Here is a 25,406-nt window from a genome sequence, read left to right as displayed (position 1 = left end):
TTTTTTTTCTGCAGTTCTAGTCAGTTAGAACAGTTTCACTTTGGAACAGAATTTTTTCTTCAAAAGGGGGCGTGTCCGGCCACTGACGCCTGATTTCAAAGTTTCCACAGTGAAAACGTACTCCAAACTAACTTAGAATGGAGCAAGTGAAGATTTTTGTAGAACTAAAAAAACCTTGTCTACACATTAAAAAATCAGGCGCAGGTTACAAATTAGGCGTCCAGAACGAGGTGGGGGGGGGGGGTGGGGGGCGAAGGGAAGTCATTAAATTCTATAATAAATCCTTATCTATACTTATACAAATATTATACAAATAAATCCAACCTGAATAAAAATTTATAAGCAAAGAAAAGATTAAATAAACCATCTTCCTACCTGTGTGAAAGTGCTTCAGCCAGGGAGAATGCTGCAGGAAGCCTCACAAGTTGAGGCAGCCGTTCGTTCCCGCGGGGGAGGGGGGGAGGGGGGGAGGAGGCAGCCGTTCCCGCGGGGGGGGGGCGGAGGAGGTAGCCATTCGTTCCCGCGCGGGGGGGGGGGGTGTGGGAGGAGGCAGCCGTTCGTTCCCGCGGGGGGGGGGAGGAGGAAGGCGGGGTGGGGTGGAGGGAGGGAGTGCGGGACCGACCGAATGCAGCGGGGGGAAGGAGACAGTGAGAAGGCTGCAGGAAGCCTCACAAGTTCAGCAGCCATTTCCCGATGGCTGCCTCAACTTTCTGAGGCTTCCTGCAGCCTTCTCACTGCTGCAAGAAGCCTCAGTGCTGATGTGCTGTTGGCAATGTGCTTTTATTAAAAAATGTTCAAAAATTAAACAGCTACAAAGAACTACAAAAATGGCCGAGTGCCAATGTTTACTTCACACTGCGCGTGCGCGAACGCTCCAACGCGCACGCGCAGGGCTGCTGGCAGGAAAAAAACTAATTTAACTGGTACCCACCCCCTCCCACTTACAAAATCGGCGCAAGTGTAGGCTCCGCCCCCCCTGGGCGCCACGCCAAGCAGACATGGAGCTTCAGGGCGCTCCAGAATCGCGCGTTTTTTTTTCGGCGCGAAAAACGGGCGCCCAGCTCGGAGGGCGCCCGTTTTTTATCGTGTGGAAACTTGGGGCCAATGTGTTGGGAGCTGGCTGTATGCTTCACTTTGCAGCCTCAGCTCACATTGTGTCCCTGGTTACCATAGCAGCATGATCTTTTTGGCGCAGATCAAGGTTCCAACCCTCAAAGCTAAAGGTCGGGTTACGCCACGCCAAAATGAAGAAATCCAACAGGGAAACTTAGAATTTGTTTTTGGCGTACTTAGGCCCCAAAATATCGGGCGTAACTCTTCAAGTACGGCAAAAAAATGCTTTGGGGAAAATTGAGTCCAAAGTAAAGGCTCTTTTTTCGATCCCTCGGTATGCTACAGATTTACAGGGATGATGCTTTGTTCCTTTAATGCCACAAAGTCTAATTGCTATTGAGTAAGCACTAGATGAGATCGAAGTTTAATTGCTCTTGATGTTTCTCGTCACATCCCTAGTCACTTTTCTCCTGTTTTTAAATGTGGATTGGTATGTTCTCTATAAGGTTAGAGACTGGCTCCTGTGTCCAGTGAGTGTCTTGGGAGAGGTGGGGAAACTTTATATAAATAAAAAATGAGACTCTGCTAAAGAAGTGCAATGAATAAAAATATATACTAGATATAATGCATAGGATTTTAGATATTATTTATTGGATAAAGTGTAACTATCATGCAGTAGGTATTGGATTTCCTTTGGCCAGTGCCAGATAACCTGGCATATTCGTAGTTCCAACAACAACTTGCATTTATACACTACTCCTCATGGAAATGAAAGCCTCAGAGCACTTTACAAGGCAGAGGAGGATGACCAGGAGATGGGAAAGATTAAAGAAGGGGAAGCACTAAAATACAAAATGGTGGTGACGTTGTCCGGAGTGGTCTTTGGAAACTGGAATTGAGGGACTTGAACAGAGTGTGACAGGATAGGTGAGTGTGGAGCTGGATGGCAACATGATATTTGAGGTATAATTGGGAGTAAATATAGTCCTGTTACAAATGCACAAATTTTACTGAACTTTTTTAAATGAGAGGGGAGTTATTATGTACTAGGCAAAGAAAGTAGCTAATTCCTCTGACATTATGTTAATCTCCACGAAATGCTTATCTTAGAAATTTATTTCCATACCAAAGCTGTTTTGCTATCCTCCCAAATTATTTTTTCCCATCTTCAAATTAGTCCTAGCCCAACATGTGCCAAGTGAAGATACCACAGTTACAGAGAGCTTTCTTGCGCATCAAAGTTCTCTAATTTTTTCCAAGTGTGTCCTGTGCCAGCCAGATCGACGCATGCTATCTGTAGATAATATTTATCTTCAGTTCTATTTATACACGCATTTTGTGTGAAAAATTTGCAGTCCATTGGTTGCTTCATGTGACTGGCCTTGAAGATTTTTGTTTTTATTTGACTATCCTGTTGCACAGCTTCTCTGAAGGTGACCTTATTTGCAGTTGCAGATTTTGTTCCTAACAATTGGAATGTGATTTCATTTAAACCTCAATTTAACTAGCCAGCCTCTTTATTTTGGTGTGAAAGCTTTCTCTTATTTGGGTGGAAGCTCTGTTTAAAAACTCCATATTGTTACCAGAACCTTACTGATGGCACAGTACATTGGAATGCTGCCTTTTTACCTCTGCTTAAATCTATTACAAATAGCAAGAGCTTTTTGGAGTCATATAAGCTTAGCTGTGTTTATTTCCACCACTGTGTTGGAAACAGCAGACTTCTTCCCACCAACAGGATGTGGAAGGACACACCCAACTCTTTGTCTATAATGTATAATTTGATCCAGTTATTGTCAGGCAGGCTACAGAGTTTGGAAAAGGCACAGTGCTAACACTACTGAGTCCCGGGAATGCAGCGTGCTGAAACCCCCGAGACCAGAGAACGCACGCGCTGACACTCCCGAGTCCAGAGAACGCACACGCTGACACTCCCGAGTCCAGAGAACGCACACACTGACACTCCCGAGTCCTGAGAACGCACACGCTGAAATCTACGAGACCAGAGAACGCACGCGCTGACACTCCCGAGTCCTGAGAACGCACACACTGACACTCCCAAGTCCTGAGAATGCACACACTGACACTCCCGAGTCCTGAGAATGCACACACTGAAACCCCCGAGACCAGAGAACGCACGCGCTGACACTCCCGAGTCCAGAGAACGCAACGTGCTGACACTCCCGAGACCTGAGAACGCACACGCTGACACTCCCGAGTCCTGAGAATGCACAGCGCTGATGCTCCAGAGTTCAAAGAACATACCATGGTCAATATTTACTCCCAATAAGCTTTAGGTCTGTTATTTTGTTTGCTATTAAGCAGCTGAACAATGGCAAAATTCAAATGAATTAACATGGAAAGTTACATGTTAATTTACTTGGATTTGACTACTGTTTATCTGCGTAAAACGTTCTCTTCCGTTCCATCCATCTCGTGTATTCATATATGCCGATCTCCAGTTTCCGCAAGACTCACTTAAGAGTTTGGATTAACTAAAAGTGACTTCTGAAAAATGCTCAAATTTGTCTTGATCACATAAACTTAGAAGAGAATTTTATACATCTGCATTAGCTTATTTTAAGCTGTGTTTTTATTCTCCAATTCAAATTTTGTTTGTTGGCCCCATGAAGAATTTAAGGTTATGACGAGGAACTACTCTATAGGAAAAATTATGGGGCAGTTGGGGAGGTAGGGGAGGCAAGACCCATGATCTTTCTGCCTGATAGCTGAAAAATTGAAAAATAGACTAAACTCAATAATTTTTGTTGAATACTAAACAGGATTAGCCTCATTCCAGATTGGCATGAGTTCATCTTCCACATACATGTGTTCTGCTCTTACCTTCAAAACTCAAGATTCACTGAATTTCACCAGCTATGCACTTCCTCTTTCTGGACAAGCATTGTATTAAAAAAAAAGCCAATAAATACTCCCCCCGTCCCTCCAGCAGGGGTTGCCCCATCTGCATACACAAGCACTGGTTTGTTCTCTCTTTTCCCAACCTGACTCATAAGATTATTCTCCAGGATGCACATAGACACAATTTCCCCCTCCAACACACACAAAGAAAGAAAGACTTGCATTTATATTGCACCTTTCACGACCACCGGACGTCCCAAAGCGCTTTACAGCCAATGAAGTACTTTTTGAAGTGTAGTCACTGTTGTAATGTAGGAAACATGGCAGCCAATTTGTGCTCAGCAGTCTCCTGCAAACAGCAATGTGATAATCACCAGATAATCTGTCTTCGTGATATTGATTGAGGGATAAATATTGGCTTGGTCACCGGGGAGAACTCTCCTGCCCCTTCTTCAAAATAGTGCTATGGGATCTTTTACATCCACCTGAGAGAGTGGATGGGGCCTCGATTTAACGTCTCATCCGAAAGACGGCACAACCTTCTGACTCAGAGGCGGGTGTTACCCACTGAGCCATGGCTGACACAACCTCCTCTAATTGTCAAGTAGGAACCACATGAATGAAATATAATTCCACTCTTTTTCAGTCTCTCTTATGCAGTTCATTGTAATATTTGCCTGACCAACAAAGAAACAAATCCTTCATGATTTTTATTATCTTGCAGATAAATCACTTGGCTACCAGCAGTTAAGAAGCCAGCAGAAGTATTTTGCCCTGGATGCAGATGATGAGGATGGTGAAAATATGAGTAAGTGTGCTTATTTTGGGTTACAAGCATGGGAAGCACTGCTGACCATTGTTGTTACATACCCAAACCCTGATCTTGTCTAAATTGCAAACGCATTAAGATACTACACCAGGCCTGAATTATGTGTTTTGTTGGACTGGTGTATTGTTGCCTTTTCAGATTGTGCTAGTAGCTATAGTGCTTCTTAACAGTAAAGTGAGACATGCACGTTTGGATTTTACATGATACAAGCGCAAAGAAAGGTGGAAAAAAAATTAATAGATACATATTTTTGATGGAGTAAGTTTGTTTCGGGGCACTGTCCTTGACTAAAAGTCAGTGCGGTCCAGGCTCTTTCCCCCTCACTGATTCTCTCAAGCGTTTGAGCACAGCGTACACTCACTGAGTCTGAAATCTCATAAGTTCAGGCATTTACACCCACACTGTGCACTTACAGCCACAGTAACAACAGTGTGTAGTGCCCCAGAGTGATGTGGGTGAGAGGGTAACAACCAATTTTCTGGGATGGAGAGAGAGGAGGAGTTGCAGGTTGAATTGAAGATGGCAAAGATTGGCAGATTGGGAGGGAGAAATCCTAACATTAATTGAGGAGGAGGGCAGCAGAATGCCCGTATGAATTGGCGGGGATAGGGGGGGTTGTGCCTGTGCTTTGTTGATGGGGAAGTGTGCATAAATAAATTGAGGAGGGAGAAAAATGTCAGCATGAACTTTGATGGGGGCGAAGGAGGGAGACCGAAGAGTAGAAAAAGAGTGCCTGGTTGAATTTGAGGCAGGAGAGGGAGAGAGGGGTCTCTGAACTGAAAAGGGAGGGGGGTAGATGGTGGAGTTGCAGTAGTTAGTTTGTCCATTAACTATATGGGGAGTGGTTGGAAAGGTAGTGTGCCTTTATAAAGGGGAGGGGAAATGACTCTGCAAGGTAGATTTGCTTGGTCTGTGGCAATCCAACGGTCACTATTTTTGTTTTTCTTAAAGATTAAAAATATGTATCAATTGCTAAGATTAAAAAATGTATCCTAATGTACTATTTATAATGCAAAAATTCTAAATTTTCTGGGGTGCAGTCTCACATATCACCATAGAATTGAACCATTAGATGTCACTCGGGACTAGGAGCAGATGCTATTTAGAAAGAGTGAGTACAATTCTAAATTGGTCTATAGCCCTGCCTCTAATGATGTTGTGGTATAAGGCCAGGTTTTAATCCCATATTTGCAGTTAGACATTTTATTTTAAATACTCTGTTAAAACTTTGTTTCTGCCGGTAATGTATTATCTGTTTCTACTGAGAGAAATAAGTTTTGAAATATAACACAAAATAAATAATTTCTAAATGACACAGAGATAGGTTTTCAATGAAATTGAGTCAATCTCACTCTTTACATGGGGTGATTCCAGTGCTCATATTAATTGTAGATTGCAAACTATTTGAAAATGCATCAAATGAAATGTCAAAAATCAAAATTATCTGGGGAGGAAGGTCTCCTTTCCCCCCCACTCAAGGAAATATAGTTTGTGTCATCAATACTTGGCTTTCCCCTTTCAGGCTTTGTACTAAAGGGTAATTGTTAATCCTATTGAACACCGCAAGAGCCTTCAACTAAAGACATTCTCAGAAAAACAATTTGGAAAAAGTACTCGCTCTTCTCTCCCCCCCCCGCCCCCAACCTACTGTCCCGTTTATATTTCTAGCATTCTGCTCAGGTGATAGAAAATCTACATGTGGCTTTGTGCTGCTCAACCAGCTGTTGAGCACGTGATAACGCTTTGTTCATTGAGATTTGGGTATTTCAGCTTTCTTTATCCTTAATTAGATGACATAAAAAGGATATGTAATAAAAATGTTATTTGACTGCTAACCTTTTTCTGTTCTCTTAATTTCCCCTGCAGATTTTAGCGGCATTCCACCTCACCTATTGTGTCCAATTTTTTTTGTATTCCTGATCAACAATGCTCTTGCAAACATTTCTGCATTGCATTTTCATGCCACACAAACCCGACATGGATACATAGACTGATGCACTTCTTTTTACTTTGTGCATTAGCCAATCTTAATATAAATTAGATAAAAGCCAAACTAACTTGCATCCTGCCTGCCATTGGAAATCAGAGCGAAAGTTACTGTACGAGCTCCGATATATTGGATTTGGATTTGAGCAAAATCTGCCAGCAGGAATAACTAGTGCTTTGTTTGCAGGGTGGCAACAAAAAAGTTCACAATTTCTGTTCAATTGTTAATTTTCTATATATTTTAAGCATTCAGCCTGCTTTAGTTGGTACATATTGTTAACAGGGCCTGATAGTCTGTATCCCAGAGTACTTAAGGAGGTGGCCTTGGAAATAGCGGGTGCATTGACAGTCATTTTCCAACATTCCATAGACTCTGGATCAGTTCCTATGGAGTGGAGGGTAGCCAATGTAACCCCACTTTTTAAAAAAGGAGGGAGAGAGAAAATGGGGAATTATAGACCAGTCAGCCTGACATCGGTAGTGGGTAAAATGATGGAATCAATTATTAAGGATGTCATAGCAGCGCATTTGGAAAGAGGTGATATGATAGGTCCAAGTCAGCATGGATTTGTGAAAGGGAAATCATGCTTGACAAATCTGGAATTTTTTGAGGATGTTTCCAGTAGAGTGGACAAGGGGGAACCAGTTGATGTAGTGTATTTGGACTTTCAGAAGGCTTTTGACAAGGTCCCACACAAGAGATTAATGTGCAAAGTTAAAGCACATGGGATTGGGGGTAGGGTGCTGACATGGATTGAGAACTGGTTGGCAGACAGGAAGCAAAGAGTAGGACTAAATGGGGACTTTTCAGAATGGCAGGCAGTGACTAGTGGGGTACCGCAAGGTTCTGTGCTGGAGCCCCAGCTGTTTACATTGTACATTAATGATTTAGACGAGGGGATTAAATGTAGTATCTCCAAATTTGCGGATGACACTAAGTTGGGTGGCGGTGTGAGCTGCGAGGAGGATGCTATGAGGCTGCAGAGTGACTTGGATAGGTTAGGTGAGTGGGCAAATGAATGGCAGATAAAGTATAATGTGGATAAATGTGAAGTTATCCACTTTGGTTGTAAAAACTGAGAGACAGACTATTATCTGAATGGTGACAGATTAGGAAAAGGGGAGGTGCAACGAGACCTGGGTGTCATGGTACATCAGTCATTGAAGGTTGGCATGCAGGTACAGCAGGCGGTTAAGAAAGCAAATGGCATGTTGGCCTTCATAGCGAGGGGATTTGAGTACAGGGGCAGGGAGGTGTTACTACAGTTGTACAGGGCCTTGGTGAGGCCACACCTGGAGTATTGTGTACAGTTTTGGTCTCCTAACTTGAGGAAGGACATTCTTGCTATTGAGGGAGTGCAGCGAAGGTTCACCAGACTGATTCCCGGGATGGCGGGACTGACCTATCAAGAAAGACTGGATCAACTGGGCTTACATTCACTGGAGTTCAGAAGAATGAGAGGGGATCTCATAGAAACGTTTAAAATTCTGATGGGTTTAGACAGGTTAGATGCAGGAAGAATGTTCCCAATGTTGGGGAAGTCCAGAACCAGAGGTCACAGTCTAAGGATAAGGGGTAAGCCATTTAGGACCGAGATGAGGAGAAACTTCTTCACCCAGAGATTGGTGAACCTGTGGAATTCTCTACCACAGAAAGTTGTTGAGGCCAATTCACTAAATATATTCAAAAAGGAGTTAGATGTAGTCCTTACTACTCGGGGGATCAAGGGGTATGGCGAGAAAGCAGGAATGGGGTACTGAAGTTGCATGTTCAGCCATGAACTCATTGAATAGAAACATAGAGAAACATAGAAAATAGGTGCAGGAGTAGGCCATTCGGCCCTTCGAGCCTACACCACCATTCAATGAGTTCATGGTTGAACATGCAACTTTCCTGCTTTCTCGCCATACCCCTTGATCCCCCTAGTAGTAAGGACTACATCTAACAAATTAATTTATTGGACATGCCATTGTTTCCCTAAAGTTGCTCGAAATTTGTATCAAGGGACTTAGATTATTTGTTTCCAGCCCAAGGTTTACAGGAATGTAGCAAATCACAGACAGCCGGCGGCCAAGTGGAGTACATGGTGTTACTCCATGTGCTGACTACCGATTTAGTTGTAGAAGATTCAGTTGGCAGTGTATTGAACATGAATCTGATTGTAGCAGGTATGCTTGACTCTTGGATGGAGTACTTTTTGGTCAGAATTGAATAATGGAGATTATAATCTTAGACTAGCTTACCTTTGGGAATTGAGAAATTTTTGATGTTTACCTCTTCAAAGTTAAATCTGTGATAATTTGCTTTCCTCAGAAAATTAGTTAATTTAAGAAGATTCCAACTGTTCAAATTTGTTGTGGTAGGAGCAGACCTCATGAGCAAAATGGCTGCTTCTCATTCTGTACTACAAGTTCTTTGTTCCGTTGTACTTCATGTGAGTGATTTGAGAAGATGTTTCTCACTGCCAAGCACATCTTACTCAATTTACAAATGCTGGAACTGATTCTGTCTTGTGTGCCCTATAAATGAAGCACCATCTACTCCATGTACTAACTGAATCAGATTATAGAGTCCACATGTCCATATCTGGCTCATGTTTAAAATTTGATTTGACCTTTGTTTTAAAGTGATTTAGCATAACTGAAGTCTTTAGTGTGCCTAAAATTTGTATTGTTTCAACACTAATGTTCTTTTTAAACCATGCTCCCATCGCTCCTCTCCTAAAGGTGGTGACTAATGCTGGGGTATGGTTCCATGGGCACTTGTGACCTTCGGATACTTCACCCAAGAAGTTACCTTCATCTGTGAATCTCAATATTGAGTTCTATGAAAGCTGTTCAGCTGGCAAAGGCTACCACAGCCATGACTGGTCTTGTGATCACCTGACATCTACATGTATGTACTCCTGGCTAGAGTAGCTGGATAGAATTGGAAGTGGCAATTTGGAATAGCTTCTCCCCTCCCAAGACTAGGTGGCTAATTGTGTGTTCGCACTACAGCCTTGCTGAGACTGGTAAACTCAGCCCAGATCAAGGATCAAACCTAGGATCTTTGTGGTCTGTATTGCTTAGTGTCACCCCACCTGGTGCATTTACCCATAGTACCAATCTGGGCTATATTATATTTTTGCTGCACATTACTCCCCTTATATATTTTCTGGTCCAATAAAGCCAATGCAAATGTGTTAAACTGCAGAATATCAAAAAAGTAGAAAGTTACAACTATGCATGATTTATGCAACGTAAACATGACTCACTTGCTACATACATTTTCTGAAAAGCACTGTATGTACAGCAGTTCCAAGCTTTTAACTCATTTATGTTCTTCAATGGTACTGCAGTTAGATCAAGTTGCTGATTATATTGCCAACAATTAAAGTTTCAATGAAAAGGCTGGCATGTTAAAGCAACACCCAAAGCCCAGAATTGTCATTACTTTATATGACAACTCAGATTGGAGACTGCAAGTGCTGCTTCCAGTATTCCCAGTAATTCTATCTAGCTTTCTCTTTAACATCTTCATTGAAACTGCCTTCATGCATTTTTGTTCAGAACCTTTATTCTGTGGTTCTTTTTTTCTTTGCTGTTGTCCTTGGCACAATAAGTTAAATGGTCATTTTGGGGCTTTGCAGCAGTGCTAGTAGCAATACAAAACCAGAGCTGGAGCCCCGCCTGAGTTGAGAGAGAGGTGGAGTGAGACTCGATGGAGGGGCAGTCATCCATCACTTGGGTTTGACGCTGCATAGACTGCCAACTACAACGCAGTGACAAATCGGGCTTAAAACATGCTCAGAGCTTTCTTGGATCTCCTGTACACTTAGTTTTAAACCAATCCACATTTCAATTAAATGATGAGATCGTGCAGAAACTGTCACCTACTTCCTAAACATTTACGCTGGAAGAGGAGCTCGGCATATCTTTGTAAAAGCAACTCGTGCAGGGAAATTTCCCGGGCAGGAGAACTGCTGTTGTAACCAGATGGTAGAGACTGATAGCTGCAGTACAAATGCTGCATTCAAGACATTTGTCTTTTCAGTACAAATCATGAAACATAATAGACTAATCTGCCCTATTCATGTCATGAAATCCACTGAGCTTAAAAGCTCTATAAAACACCGTCCTTAACTAATGATCTATTCTTTGAGCTGATGTCGCTTCATATATTTTTTTAAACTGCTAAGTCTTCTTGAGGTCAGACCAAGTTAATTTCCTGCAAGGTTTGTTCATGCATCATTAGTCATTCTATGAATTAATGAAAAAATTAAAAATACAAAAGATTTCTTTTTTAAATATTACTTTTTCTTGTAATTTTTATTGATTAGTTATGCATGCTTCATAATCAGGAACTGGCATAATTTGTTAATTTCAGTCTGCTGTGTATTAAATGCAAATTTTTCTTCTGCCTCACATATAACACTTTATTGTTGAACTAATCTTTTTTCCTCCTTTCTTACTGGTTCCTTCCTCAAATTCATGATTTATCAACTGTTAACATTGGATGTTTCTACAACAGCAATCACTGTGTAAGGTGTTGATAGTGCCTCATGTAGGCCTTATGTTGACTGCAGCTAGAAAAATTTATTGTCCCAGTTCCCAGCCCTCCCTGATTCAATAGTCTCTGCTTGTGTTTTCTGGGCGTCATTAGGTTGGAGGTGAGAACAACTTTACAGTCTGTTTTCTTCACTTATGTATCCACTATAAAAGTGACCTTTTTGGAATTAGGCTTTAAGTGCATATATTAGCCCGAGCAGAGCACAACCAAGCTTCCACTTCCAAGCCTCCCTAACTCAGCATCTCCTGAAAACATGAGGTGAGTTGGACTACGAAAAAGTGGCCCACTTTTTTCTTAAACTGTTTATTTTTCAATCTAATGCTAAAAACACATAACTCAGCTCCTGAGGTCATGTATGAAATACAGTTTAGCTAGCCAAATGCCCCCACCCCCCCTTTTTGATTTGGGTGGATGCAATTCTTCCCCCATTTACCCACCAATCTGGACAAACTGCTACAAGTGGAATGCACTAAATAGTGCATCACTGAAAGCATCATAGGAGGTATGCTGAGTTGCAATGCTGGTGCCTGTTGTGCCCAGAATGACTTGCCCTGTTACTTAGAATTTTATTGGACCAAACCCAGTGACAGTTTGGGTTGGAGGTTTGGTGCAGTACCTTGCCTGCTGCACATTTTGCAAACCAATGTTAGTGTATATCCATGTAGTGGTTCAGTTGTTAAAATTAGTTTTGTTTCTTTTAGAAAGGGTAATTAATTTGATCAAGACCTTTTTAAGACTGCATTTTTCTATATCTGGGTACCTTTTCTTTTAATATCTTGCCAGAGTGGGTATTCATTTTGTGAAGCATTCTTGCAGCAGGTGCAGTAATTCCTCATTTCAGCTCTCACACTTCTGCCTTGCAGTAAGCATGAATACATGTGTCGAATAGAGTGGAGCGTAGTGTTCTCCTTCAATCTATATAACTAAAGGTCACAATCTGTAGCTAATTAACCTGATTTAAAAATGAGAGCACTCCATGTGCACCAAATTCAAGTAAAACAGCAGCAGCACAAGAAAAAAGCTTTGAATTATCTACCACTAGCCAAAGGACATTTCCAAGTAGGTTCAATTACTCCTGTGCCAAGATCTTTTGGAAGAGTGAGGGAATTGCAACAGAGTAATTATGTTGTAGTCTGAATCACTTTTGTACTGAGGTACTTTGTATTGGTCTAGATACTAGCCTTATCAAGAGCAACCTATTTGATGAACTGGAGGTAAACATAGAAACATAGAAAATGGGTGCAGGAGTAGGCCATTCGGCCCTTCGAACCTGCACCGCCATTCAATGAGTTCATGGCTGAACATGCAACTTCAGTACCCCATTCCTGCTTTCTCGCCATACCCCTTGATCCCCCTAGTAGTAAGGACTACATCTAACTCCTTTTTGAATATATTTAGTGAATTGGCCTCAACAACTTTCTGTGGTAGAGAATTCCATAGGTTCACCACTCTCTGGGTGAAGAAGTTTCTCCTCATCGCGGTCCTAAATGGCTTACCCCTTATCCTTAGACTGTGACCCCTGATTCTGGACTTCCCCAACATTGGTAACGTGAGGAAGAAGAAAAAGGTGATCATATTCAGATCACACAACAAATCCCAATGATGCTACATTTTGGAAGCCAAATAGTAACAAGTGGTTCATTTATAGTGGAAGCTCATTCATCCAATCTCAACATCATTTGGATATCCCCAAGAAATATCTATTCCTAATGCTGGCATTTGCAGAGTACACAACTTGTAAAACCCAGGATTAAAAGTTGTGCTTGTTTTTATGTCTGCTAACTACAAGTGAGCAAAGATGCAGTTTATAATCTATTTTTTTAATAATACTCCAAAATAATTTTCTTTAATTTTATTTTAATTACTTTCCAATGTCACAAACTGTAATTAATCAGCATTAACAGCCCAACTAATTCAAACAGTGTTGATTGTTGCCAGAATTTCTTGTGTGCTGTCACACTTCGACCCTTGTGTGTTCTTCAATGAGAATTATTGAGCAAGGGATTTGTAACCAACCTTGTTCATTCAGCACCTTCCTGCGAAGAGCTAAATTATGCTGTTCCTCTATCTTGCTGATAATTGAAATGACTCCAACCCTCTTCCTTGTTTCCTGGAGGGTCTAAATTATAGTAGTAATACTTCAGTTCTTCCACATGATCTTACTCTAAAGAACCACTGACTGATTTATACTGGAGGTGATTGATATTCTTTCTCATTTGTTCAAACTCCACTTATAGTTGAATGCATTTCCTTCAAGTGGAACACAAATCCACTTGGGCATAACTCAGTTGTACTTGGAGGTGACTGAACGAGGAAGTATTTTAGATTACTTACTGTAAGTGTGGTCTCCATCATCATATGAATGGAGTTCCATTTTTTCAAACCAAGCTTCCATCCTTCCTCCCATCTAGATCTCTTTCAGACCTGGTTCACTTTATTTTTTGTGTTCAAGCTTTTTCACCAATTCAGTTCAGTCTCTAGTGCTACCTCTTGGTAAGACCTCCAACGAATGGCACAGAGCAAGGCCTTTATTTACAGCAGGGGTGAGGACAAGCAACTGAACTAAACCCCTTCTGTATATTCTTTAACTTTCAGACAGTATCCCAGGTGTATGACTATGTTGGGTTTCTGTTTGTGCATAATGGTGGAATATTCAGTTGCATTTGGAGGGATATTCAATTGTATATGGAGTTTGAACTCGGATTTAACATTTTTCCACATAAAAGCTAACTTATTGATGTCTCACTTTATTCATTCACATGAACATGCTTACTGAAATAAGTTCCATTAATTTCTTGTTACATGGACCCAGATTTAGTGTCATCTGCCAAATGTATTCAAATGATTCTTCCCCAGTTTTTATGTTGTTTATTTGTTGTACAATCCCAAATATTACATCCTGTTACCATCTTAAACATCAATGTCTGCCTTTTTGGTGTTGAAAATTAGCCCATGAGGGTCACCTTTATCCTCTACTCAATGAATAAATTATTTTTCAGTCGAAGCGCTATTCTCCGTGGAGATATGTCACCTGTTCTAACTTTAGATCCAGGTCTCCATGCAAATGTCTTTCATGCTCTTACTGCAGTCACTGTACATACAGGCATTTTACCAGCAGTTGCTCTAGATTCAACTGTGTCTGCAGATGTTTCATGTATGCAGCTGTGGCATGTATCCGTACATAAACTGTCCAAATTCTTATGCTAATGATTGGGTAAACTTTAACTTAGTTATATAGATTATGACTTTCATTGATAGCCTCTGAAAACTAAGCTGAAAATCATTTTTGTCGCATATCTTCTTTTGTATTGTCAATGTCTTTATAATGGTGTTGGGAAATCCATGACCAGGTCATCAACAGCAATCAAATATCCAAAGATGTGAATGTAAATGTGGCCAAGATGGGGTCCATGTTTGCATGATGGCCAATTTGCCACTTTAAATGAAGGTGATCTGATTCTTTTTTTTCTTTTTCCATTATGCTTGTCTATCTGTTTTATCCCTTCCTGTTCCTCTTCTGTCTGGTGTAAGGAATACCCACTCTGGCATTACAGATATTTTTCTGAGCTCCAAAGGAGCAACCTATGGACCTTTTGCTGAAGGATGTTATAAATGAAAATTTGACTGGTATTCTATCAGCTTTGTGAATGGAATGAGGTGATGTGTATGAGAGAACAACGTGTTCTAAACACCCCCAACTCCCACATTGTGTGTGAATGAACTGGGGGGAGAGAATTCTACTTGATATCTGATTGTAAATCAAACTGGATGACAATTGCATTTTCTTCTGTCAGCACAATTCTCATAGCTGTGTAACCTACCTCACTGGTAAAGAACTACGATTTAATCCAAAAATGTTCCAAATCATATGATGATCTGTTTTTTAGATATTACTGCAAGGTTAGACAATCTTTTTCATATTCTGTTTTGAGAATGAAGGCCACACAGAGCTTCAGCAGTTTGAAAGTAGCGAAATAACACCATACATCAATATTTTATAATTTAACAATTTTGTGTGCTAACATTGAAATATAGTGCTGTGATACAGATTTTTATATGAACAAAAAGGGCCATGAAATAAATTCCACTATATTGTTCCAAAAAGAAAGTTAAAGGATCACCTCTGCAAACTAAATTCTCCAACAGGAATGTGTTCAGGATAAGGCTGAAAGAAATGGAAGTTGTTTAAGGTATCTATCACAAGTACATACATATCTGTAGGAAAGATGTATCTTTCAAAATATCTCTTTTCAGGAGGCCTGGTGGTACTGGCCATTGGTGTGGTAGAGCACAGCTTGGCCATTCTCCACACAAGATGCACTTCCTGTAAGAAGGTGGAGAAAAACTGACGGTGAATCAATACAAGTTACTTCTGTTCATGTTCTAACAATCATTCGCAGAGTGACTTGGCAAAGAAGCAGGAGACCTGTCGGTCCTCAATATTGGGAAATATTAGAGTTTCTGAAGAAAACAATGGATTAAAAGTTGAAAGGGAAGAATTCTCTAACTTGTCATTGAATACATTTATCTAAGAGGTTGATAATTGTCAAGTTACGAGTGTATGCAGTGCTATAAATATGTCTTTTGCACTAAAAAGAGCAACAATGGTCTGTAAATTGCTACTTGAGATGTGGCATTTTAATATTTTATTTATATGTGGACTATACGTAATACTACTGTGTAGAATCCTGTATCATAATGTTGAGTGTTAATATTCCCATTTAACTTTTCCCACACAAAAGTGCCTGCTGTTTTTATCCTTGGGAATTCATTAGCATTTTGGGCTGCTTTTTAGGTTATTAATTATTTAGTTTTTTTGTGTGTTTTTCATTGTTCATTTAAACCTCTTTTGTTACATTCTGTTATTGGCCTAAGTCCCAAGATGAATCTCAAACACATCACTCATTCTGTTACAAAGACAGATGAGGAATCTCTAAATTTTGCATTTACAAGATCCTACAACGAAGGCGTTGTAAGTTGCTCTTTCTGGGCACCGCAGGTTCAAGCAGCACTGACGTAAAAGAGAACCGTAATCTGGAGAACGTCTCACTTAAGGAAAGCAGTCAAGCTCCTGGTGAGTTGCAGCTTTCAAATGGCAGCAATTCCTCCATTAACAGAAAACGGCCACTGGAAGAGGGCAATAATGGGCACTCGCATCCGAAGTTCCGTGCCAAGAAGAGGAAGAAAACACCAGGTCCCATTCTGCCAAAGAATGCACTAATGCAATTAAATGAAATTAAACCTGGCCTCCAGTACAAGTTGCTTTCTCAGTCTGGCCCAGTCCATGCTCCTGTTTTTATCATGACTGTGGAGGTCAATGGACAAAACTTTGAAGGATCTGGGCCCACCAAGAAAAAGGCCAAGTTGCATGTAGCTGAAAAAGCTCTGAGGTCATTTGTTCAGTTTCCCAATGCCTCTGAGGCCCACCTGGCTATGGGTCGAATGCTGAATGTTAACACAGACTTTACGTCAGATCATTCTGACTTCCCAGATACTCTTTTTAATGGATTTGAAACCCCAGCACTCGGAGATGATCCTTATCTCTTGGGGTCCAATGGAGATGGTTCTTTCAGTTCGGGTGACTATAACTCTTTTGGTCCCTCGTGTGGTGTTGGAGGAAGTAGTGTAGGTCAGTCAGCATTGACTGCTCCATCTCCATTTGCCATGACCAGTGGGAAGAACCCAGTCATGATCCTGAATGAACTGCGCCCAGGACTCAAATATGAGTTTGTTTCTGAAAGTGGAGAGAGCCATGCAAAAAATTTCATCATGGCAGTGACTGTAGATGGGCAAACATTTGAAGGTTCAGGAAGGAACAAGAAGTTGGCAAAGGCACGTGCTGCCCAAGCAACTCTTCAGACTCTGTTTAACATGCAGCTGGACTCGACACCATCGCGGCAACCTATTCCTAGTGAAGGTCTTCAGCTTCACCTGCCTCAGGTAAGGAAATTGTTTTTATTCTTTGGCACTTGCGCTGTTGAGCATAATAGGGAAGGATGCTTTTTAATAATTAGGTTGAAAGACTCAGTAATAATACTGGTAGACTTAATGTAGGAACTTGAGAACTTATTTAAAACGTAGAGTTTTATTTGATGCTGTATAGAAAATAATTAATACAATCAGCCACATCTATCCTCAAATTTATTTCATAAGAGAACGTGGTACTGGGACACATTGCTAATCTTATTGCTTTCCAGAAAAAGGTCAAACTGACAAGTGAGATGTCCCTGGCAGCTTTGCAGTTCCTGTCATCATTGGCAAAGGCTTGTGAACAGGTCCTCTTTCTGCTCTCTATTCTGCATTGTACCTTAACAGTTGCATTTTGAGCAAATGTATGGACAAATGTTTTGTAAACATATTTTCTCTTGAATGTTGCACCATTTGTTAAAGCTTCCTTTTCCAGGTGAGATGCTTGTGTTACTTCAAATTAATATGTAATTGGAAGTGTACTACAAATTCCAAACAAAAATTGGTCCCGGAAATCTCTTGAATAATGGCAAATACATGGCTCTAATCTTTGTTGTAATCTCACTGCTCACGCCTCTTGTTCAGGTTCATACAGCTACCATTAATTGTGATTACCTGTTTTTTGTTTTCCCCATTCCTTGTTAATTTTTGAATTTTGATTTCTTTAAACAGTGAGTGTTGACGACTTTGAAAGTACAAACTCGAAAGAGTTACTGAAACAAACTAAGAAGGAATTTGTTAACATTCATGGAGATGGGTAGAATTTCGGAGATGACTCAGCATGATAAATCTGTTAATTTAGCTTTATACTCTCTTGGGCTGGGCAAACCCCACAAGCCAGTAACCTGCAATATCATCAGCAATTGTTGTTTTAACCATAGTATTTTAAACATGGACTAGTGTTGTGGAAAGAAACCACTCGGAGTCATGGATGAACTGTGATACGAGAAATCTTTAATACAAGCATGCAGGGGAGAGCCTTTCAGCGTACCGAAGATTCTCAAAATTCCAATAGTTGTGCCGGCTCAGTTAGACGTGATCAAGAGGAAGTGAAACTCCACAGTTGACAAAGACAAGCCCATATAAGTGTGACAGTTGCTTGACCATTAACTACTGATTACGTAAGCTTAGGTAGATGTCTCCTGTTATCTTGACTGTCTTGGCCTCAAGGCCTTAATGGTTGCCTTTCCTTCTCCTTAATTGTCCCTTGTTTCAGGGTTTTAGAAACATGTTTGTCTAACCTGCTGAACACTGCAGTTTTAACATTTTTTAGCTTACATATGGCCCAGTTTCCCATCACGCCTTGCGGTTACATGACTTATTACTAAAATATCTTTAAAAGATCATACTGACTTACACGTGATGGAATAATCCATGATACTTATCACATCAGTACATTAAACAATACAATCAACTGGTATGGTCAGAAAAAAAAGGTTACACTAGTTAGATTTTTTTTACCATTGGTTATTTAAATAATCCTTGTGATGACTTTAATTCTTTAAAATTTCAATATGAGAATTAAAATATTTACTGTCCTCCAATTTTATTTATTTATATTGCTCACCTTGTTTTCAATAATGACTTCTACTGACTTCAAGGATATCAGGTTCCCAGCATTATTTAACATGGCACCGCCAAGTGTAGATCATAGCAAAAGTTTCTTCATATAGAAAGATTTTGAAGTATATTTTCTTTAGTACAGGAAATAGGTTTCCGCTGGAAGTGTGCGCAGACATAAGGGGCTGAATTTTAACACCCAAAAACCAGTTGGTTGGGGTCTCATCAGATGTTAAAAAATTTTAAATCTGAAATCTGACCCCAACCTACTTCCAACCCACCCACTTCTGGGTTCAACAGAGGTGGAACAAGGGACGGCAGCCTACCCACTCCCAGGAGCCAGGTTGGCAAATTAAGTATTTTAATGAGGCTGGCAGCCTCTGATTTAAACTGCTTTGCAAGTTTTACAGTGGGTGGTCGGGTTTCCCAGGCCTCGGGAAACTCAGCAGCTGAAGGGAGGTGAAGCCAGCTTCGGGGAGAATGTAAATGTCTTTATAGCACTGCTTCTGAACCGGAAGGAGCAGTCGTTTCCCCCCTCCCCTCTCCCCCATACAAAGACCCTGGCATCGGGGATCACCCCCCCCTCCACGTCAAGAGTCGGATCCCCCACCCCGTGGTCGGTCCCCTTGTTCTGGACCCATCAATCACATGAAACAGTCTGTCTCTCTCTACTGTTTCCCATCCCTTCCTAATCATAAAAACCTCTGTCAATTCACCCCAGAATCTCTATTCTAATGAAAACAGCTCCAGTTTTTCAAGTCTTCCTTCATATTTGTATTTCCTTATGTCAGGCAGCATCACCCTAGTGAATCTGTGCTGTTCCTTTTCTGTTGCCTCAACATATTTCTATATTGGAGCCCAAAACTGCACCTTGTGCTCCAACTGTGGTCTTACTAAGGCTGTATAGATTCACCATTGCATCTTGACTTTTATATTCTCTAGCTCTTGCCATAAAACCCATTATTCATTTGCTTTTTATTAACTTCCCTATTCACATGAGATGCTACTTTTAATATCTTGTAAACCTGAACCCCCAAATCTCTCTCTTCTTCTGCATCACTCAAACTTCCCCCATTCCAAGTCTAATTATTGCTCTTATTTTTTTAACTAAAATGTACAGCCTCACATTTACTGACATTGAATTCCATCTGTCACTTTTCTGTCACTCCCACCATCTTATTTGTATCCCATTGCAGCTTTCTTTGACCCTTAGAATTATTTGCTATGTCTTCTGTTTTAGTATCATTTGCAAATTCACATCGACTCGCTTGAGCCCTATATCTAAATCATTGCGAACAGAAGCAGTCCTGGAACAGAATCCTGTGGAACACCACTCTCCAATACAACCAGTCTTGAGAAACTGCCATTTACTCTGTTTCTTCCCTTCTAACTAGTTTTTAAATGCAACTTGATATCTTTCTCCTAATTTTATGTCCCTTAACCTTCTTCAATAGTCTCCTGTATCAGAGGCTTTTGTTTCCTCCATCCACCTTATCTCACTACCTCATAGAACTATTTGCTTTGTCAAGAACAATCTTCCTTTCTGAATGTTGGTGCTTCTAATTATTCTCTCTTCATCTGGATATATAGGTTCCTAATTTTCCCCGTTCATTTGCGCCGTTTTTTTGGCATGTGCCATTTTATTTGGCGTATATATTTTTATCAAAGTTTCCCCCTCGATCTGTGCTGGCGTAACTGACTTAGTTACGATTTTTCTAGGCCAGTTTTTTTACGTCATGGGGGCGTTCCCTCATGTCTGCTCTGGTTTTTTCAATTGTTTGCAGTTCGGCCAACATTTTTTTCTCTTAGGTCGGTGTATCTGGCCACTCCCGAAAAATCTTCTGGTGTGTTAAGAAAACCAGGGCACATTCACAAATCTGCGCTGAAAGACGCCATTGCTTTTAAATCGAAGATTTTGGAGGGAGTCTAGAAATATAGAAAATAGATGCAGGAGTAGGCCATTTGGCCCTTTGAGCCTGCACCACCATTCAATAAGATCATGGCTGATCATTCCCTCCGTACCCCTTTCCTGCTTTCTCTCCATACCCCTTGATCTCTTTAGCCGTAAGGGCCATATCTAACTCCCTCTTGAATATATCCAATGAACTGGCATCAACAACTCTCTGCGGCAGGGAATTCCACAGGTTAACAGCTCTCTGAGTGAAGAAGATTCTCCTCATCTCAGTCCTAAATGGCCTACCCCTTATCCTAAGACTGAGTCCCCTGGTTCTGGACTTTCCCAACATCGGGAACATTCTTCCCGCATCTAACCTGTCCAGTCCCGTCAGAATCTTATACATTTCTATGAGATCCCCTCTCATCCTTCTAAACTCCAGTGTATAAAGGCCCAGTTGATCCAGTCGCTCCTCATATGTCAGTCCAGCCACTCATGGAATCAGTCTGGTGAACTCTCGCTCCCTCAATAGCAAGAACGTCCTTCCTCAGATTAGGAGACCAAAACTGAACACAATATTCCAGGTGAGGTCTCACCAAGGCCCTGTACAACTACAATAAGACCTCCCTGCTCCTATACTCAAATCCCCTAGCTATGATGACCAACATAGCTATGAAGAACACTGTCAAAATCAATAATAAAGTTCAACTTTTTTTTAACCTGTCAACGTAGAAGTGTAAATTTGTTGGATTTCAGAAGTTCTCTCATATTTTAACTCACTCACACGCCACCACCGAACGTCTTGAAGCATGGCTGGAGCTTTGTAGGCTTGGCGATAGAATCGACGCCGTGCCCGGATACGGGCTCGGGGCTCAGCTACAAAACAAGCTGTGGGGGTGGGGGAAGGGGAAGAGAGAGAGAGCGAGGTGCTGGTCAGAAGGCTTGGAACCTGGGGCGGGGAGAGAGAGAGAAGTCGCAAGACTCCAATTAGTAAAGGTTGTGGGGATGGAGAGGAGAGAGAGAGAGATGCCAATTGGAAGGCTTGGAGCCCGGGGATGGGGAGGGAAAGAGAGAAGTCACAATACTCCAATTAAGCAGGCGGGGGGTGCACGGTGGGAAGAGAGGGGAGAAGTCACGAGACCTTTGGGTGTGGTCCATCCATACAGACCTAGAGAGATACAACTGCGAACCTGTGCTGCCTGCTTTCCTGCTGTTTTCCTTCGTTCCAAGGTTAAATTTAAGTATGGGTGCAATACTGACAATGCCATACCTTATGCGAGCCTTCTGCATCATGGTACTATGTAAGAGACAATTGATTCGACTTCATCACATCAGGAACATCAGAGACCGTAGGGTGCTGGGCAGGAGGCCTTACCCACCTCGGGTATATCGAGACAGGCATTCGTACCGCCACCCGAGTGATGCAGGCTGCGTTTCTGCAAAGAAGTTGTACGTGAGATCTGAGAGTTGGTCAAAGCAGACCTGCAAACTCGAAGCATCAGGAGGACTGCTTTGTCAGTTGAAGTGAAGGTTACAGCTGCACTTTCATTCTATGCCTCCAGATCATTTCAAGCTACAACTGGGGCTGTGTGTGCCATCTCTCGACATGCAGCACATGTCTCCATTCGCTACGTTACAGCTGCACTGTACGCGTGTAAGAATGACTTCATAAAGTTCCCCATGACCGCCCAAGCAATCCATGTGGACTTCTCCAGGATTTCTGGCTTCCCAAAGATACAGGGCTGCATTGATTGTACCCACATCGCCTTGCAAGCACCTTTTGAAGGATTCCGAGATATACAGGAACAGAAAAGGCTTCCACTCCATTAATGTGCAGCTGGTGTGTGATGACATGCATCATATCATATGTCAGTCAATGCAAGATACCCTGGCAGCATCCATGATGCATTCATCCTATGCGACAACGTTATATCTGCCATGATTCAGCAGCAATCAGAAGGGCACAGCTGGCTACTGGGAGTCAAAGGGTACGGCCTCGCCACCTGGCTCATGACACCCCTACGTGTAACCCGGATGGAAGCTGACTGTAAATACAACATGTCGCACATTGCGCAGGATCATTGAGAGGACCATTGGCATATTGAAACAGCGTTTCCGATGCCTGGACCATTCCGGACGCTACTTGCTGTACTCCTCTGAGATTGTCGGTCAGTTCACTGTTGTGTGCTGCATGCCGCATAACTTAGCCATCATGAGGCAGCAGCACCTGGTAGTGGAAGACCCACCACCTGTGGTGAGAGTGGCTGATAATGATGTGGAAGATGCAGGTGACGAGCAGGAGGAGGAGGAGGATGATGACGACGAGGATGAGGAAGCCATGCAAGTGCCTGAGGCCGGAGCACGACGGCGGAGGAGGGCGGGCCATCGTGCCCCTTTAACGATTGCTCGAGCCTTACGCCAGCAGCTCATCCGTGAACGCTTTTCTGATGCCTGAGGGCTCAGCGACAAGTATTCCACATGGACATGTTTACTATTTGGAGCTGTTCCGTAATGTTGTGTTGTGTTACTGGAACATGATTCAGTTTTAATATAAAATATATTTTAGTGAAAAGTTTACAATGTACTTAACTTTAATAACATTATTCTTGTATCAAACTTTACTTTAAGATCACTTATAAACTTGTAAATTTGCTTAACTTACAAAAAACTTTTAATGTGAGATCAGTTACAACAGTAACAACAATAATAACAACAACAGCAGCAAAGAAAGGCTGCACCCATCTCTCCTCCCCCTTATTCTAAGACCGCCCGCTGCGCTTGGTCTTGGATACTCCACCAGCCCTGCCCACAGGTGGTGGCAGTGTTCTGGGCTTGGTACCAAGCTTATTCTTTCTAACATTTCGTGTCCTGCGCACATCTTGAGGGTGGAAAGCGTCGGTGCTAGGTGGCAAGTTAGAGGGCCAGGCGTCAAGTTGGAGGGCCCGGCTTTGGGCTCTTCAAAGGCTGGGGTGGGGATTGGAGTGGGAATGACAGTTGATTCTGTCAATGGGTTCGCAATCTGGGCGTGTTCCCTTATTGCAGCAGCTAACTCCAGCTGTTCCTCATATGCCCTGACAGTGACTCAATGACCTACAACATTTCTTCCCTCATGTTGAGCAAAACTGTCTGAACTACCTGCAACATTCACTTCCTCATGGTCAGTGACATGGTTTGCACTACCTCTGACATTTCCTCCCTCAGGGCCACTATTCCCTCACTGATGGTCCCGGATATCATTCCCATTTCTCATGTCATTGCTGTTACTTCTCCCAACAGTCCTGCTACCTCATCACTCACCCCACTGATGGCGTCCATAAGTGATCGGGTAAGGTCAATGCTCTCCGCACTCAGTGATATCATCTGAACTTGTTAGATCCTGCACCTCAGGAGAAAGCGGCCAAGTTCTCCTTCCCCTCCTCCCCACAGATGTGGCTCGCACCCCAAGACTGGGACCCGCAGCCTGGGACGGTGGGGCCCTGGGTGTGTCTCACTACACCCAACCACTGGGATCCGCAACCTCAGAAGGTGTGAAACCATGGAATGTCCCACCAACACTCAAACCACTAGTCACGGAAGGGACTATCACCTTCATGAGCGGCACCTCCTTCAAAGTCAGTATAACGGTGGGTGCTTCATCCAGCTCCATCCCCATACCCTCACCCCCATGTTCTTGGTCTGGATGATTGCATTGGAAAATGTTCTCTTCAGGCTCATCCTCGTCTGAATCTTCTGCATTTGTCAGGGATAGCCTCAAGTTCTGCAAAAGATAACAGAACAGTCAAATGGTTAGCAGCAGAGGAGGGGCAGAGTGGGTGGCATGAGTAGGCTCACACATCGCAGGCCAGGCTGATTTGAAGGACCACATGAATTTGCAGGACTTGCCCTCTCCCTCGAGTGTGGGCCCAGCTTGTGCAGTACTGATTGCTTTTTTCCAGGCAGGACCCATCAAAGCAGTGACCCTCTCTTCCAAGGGTGTTAGTGGGTGCAGATTTGCCGGGCCTCCTCCTGTTCGAGTTCTTTCCCTTTTATTATGTGTCGCCTTCCTCTGCAAAGATGAAAATGTAACTTTTTAGAGAAGGTGTCTTTCTGCTGGGTGGGACATATACAGCTGGTCACATTTACAATTGCAATTCCGTTGAATAAATGAAAATATTACTTACACTAACTACTTGACCAAGGTCCTGCCATTTCATTTTACACTGGCCTCCAGATCTCATGGTGGTCACCATTGCACAGCAATCTTCTGCAACTTGGTTCCAGCGTTTCTTCATTTCTTTGGGTGGAATTTTTATGTGACCTCTGCTGGTGTCCAGCTCCTGCCATCTGTTCTCAATCATAGTAACTAGTGCCTCCACTTCTTCCTGTAAGAAATTCTTGGTCCTTGCATCACATTGCATCTTGTATTGCTGCAGCTGCGATTTTTCCAATGCTCTCACAACACTCAACGTAGTCACACACACAACTGGCTCTTTAAAAATGGTTGATTGCCAACTTGGAGCTGTACTGAGCATGCGTATCCATTACAACGACGTCAAAAATGTTTTTTTTTCCCCGCTCATGCGCGGAAGGTGCACATCGTTTTTCGGGGCAGACAGCAGGCTCCACCCCCGAGGCAACTGAATACACTGCACGGCGCCAAATTCAAATTATACATCGGGGAAACTTTGACAAATTATTTCCAGCGCATTTCTGGCCGAGAAAAA

At 42.2% G+C, this 25,406-nt stretch overlaps 1 protein-coding gene across 5 annotated transcripts in view; it reads left to right on the top strand.

Annotated features, from left to right (window-relative positions):
- The window catches only part of LOC139260041 (double-stranded RNA-specific editase 1-like), a 407,611-nt gene that overhangs the window by 287,401 nt on the left and 94,804 nt on the right, over nt 1-25,406 (top strand). For all 5 annotated transcript variants that reach the window (XM_070876120.1, XM_070876117.1, XM_070876118.1 and 2 more), the window contains 2 exons: nt 4,640-4,723; nt 16,282-17,222. In XM_070876120.1, the coding sequence (XP_070732221.1) occupies nt 4,640-4,723; nt 16,282-17,222 (1,025 nt within the window). The remainder of the gene's footprint in view (nt 1-4,639; nt 4,724-16,281; nt 17,223-25,406) is intronic.

Source organism: Pristiophorus japonicus, chromosome 3 (assembly GCF_044704955.1).
Source record: "Pristiophorus japonicus isolate sPriJap1 chromosome 3, sPriJap1.hap1, whole genome shotgun sequence".
Taxonomy (NCBI): domain Eukaryota; kingdom Metazoa; phylum Chordata; class Chondrichthyes; family Pristiophoridae; genus Pristiophorus; species Pristiophorus japonicus.
Note: the sequence above shows the minus strand (reverse complement) of the source record. Positions and strands in the feature narration are given on the sequence as shown.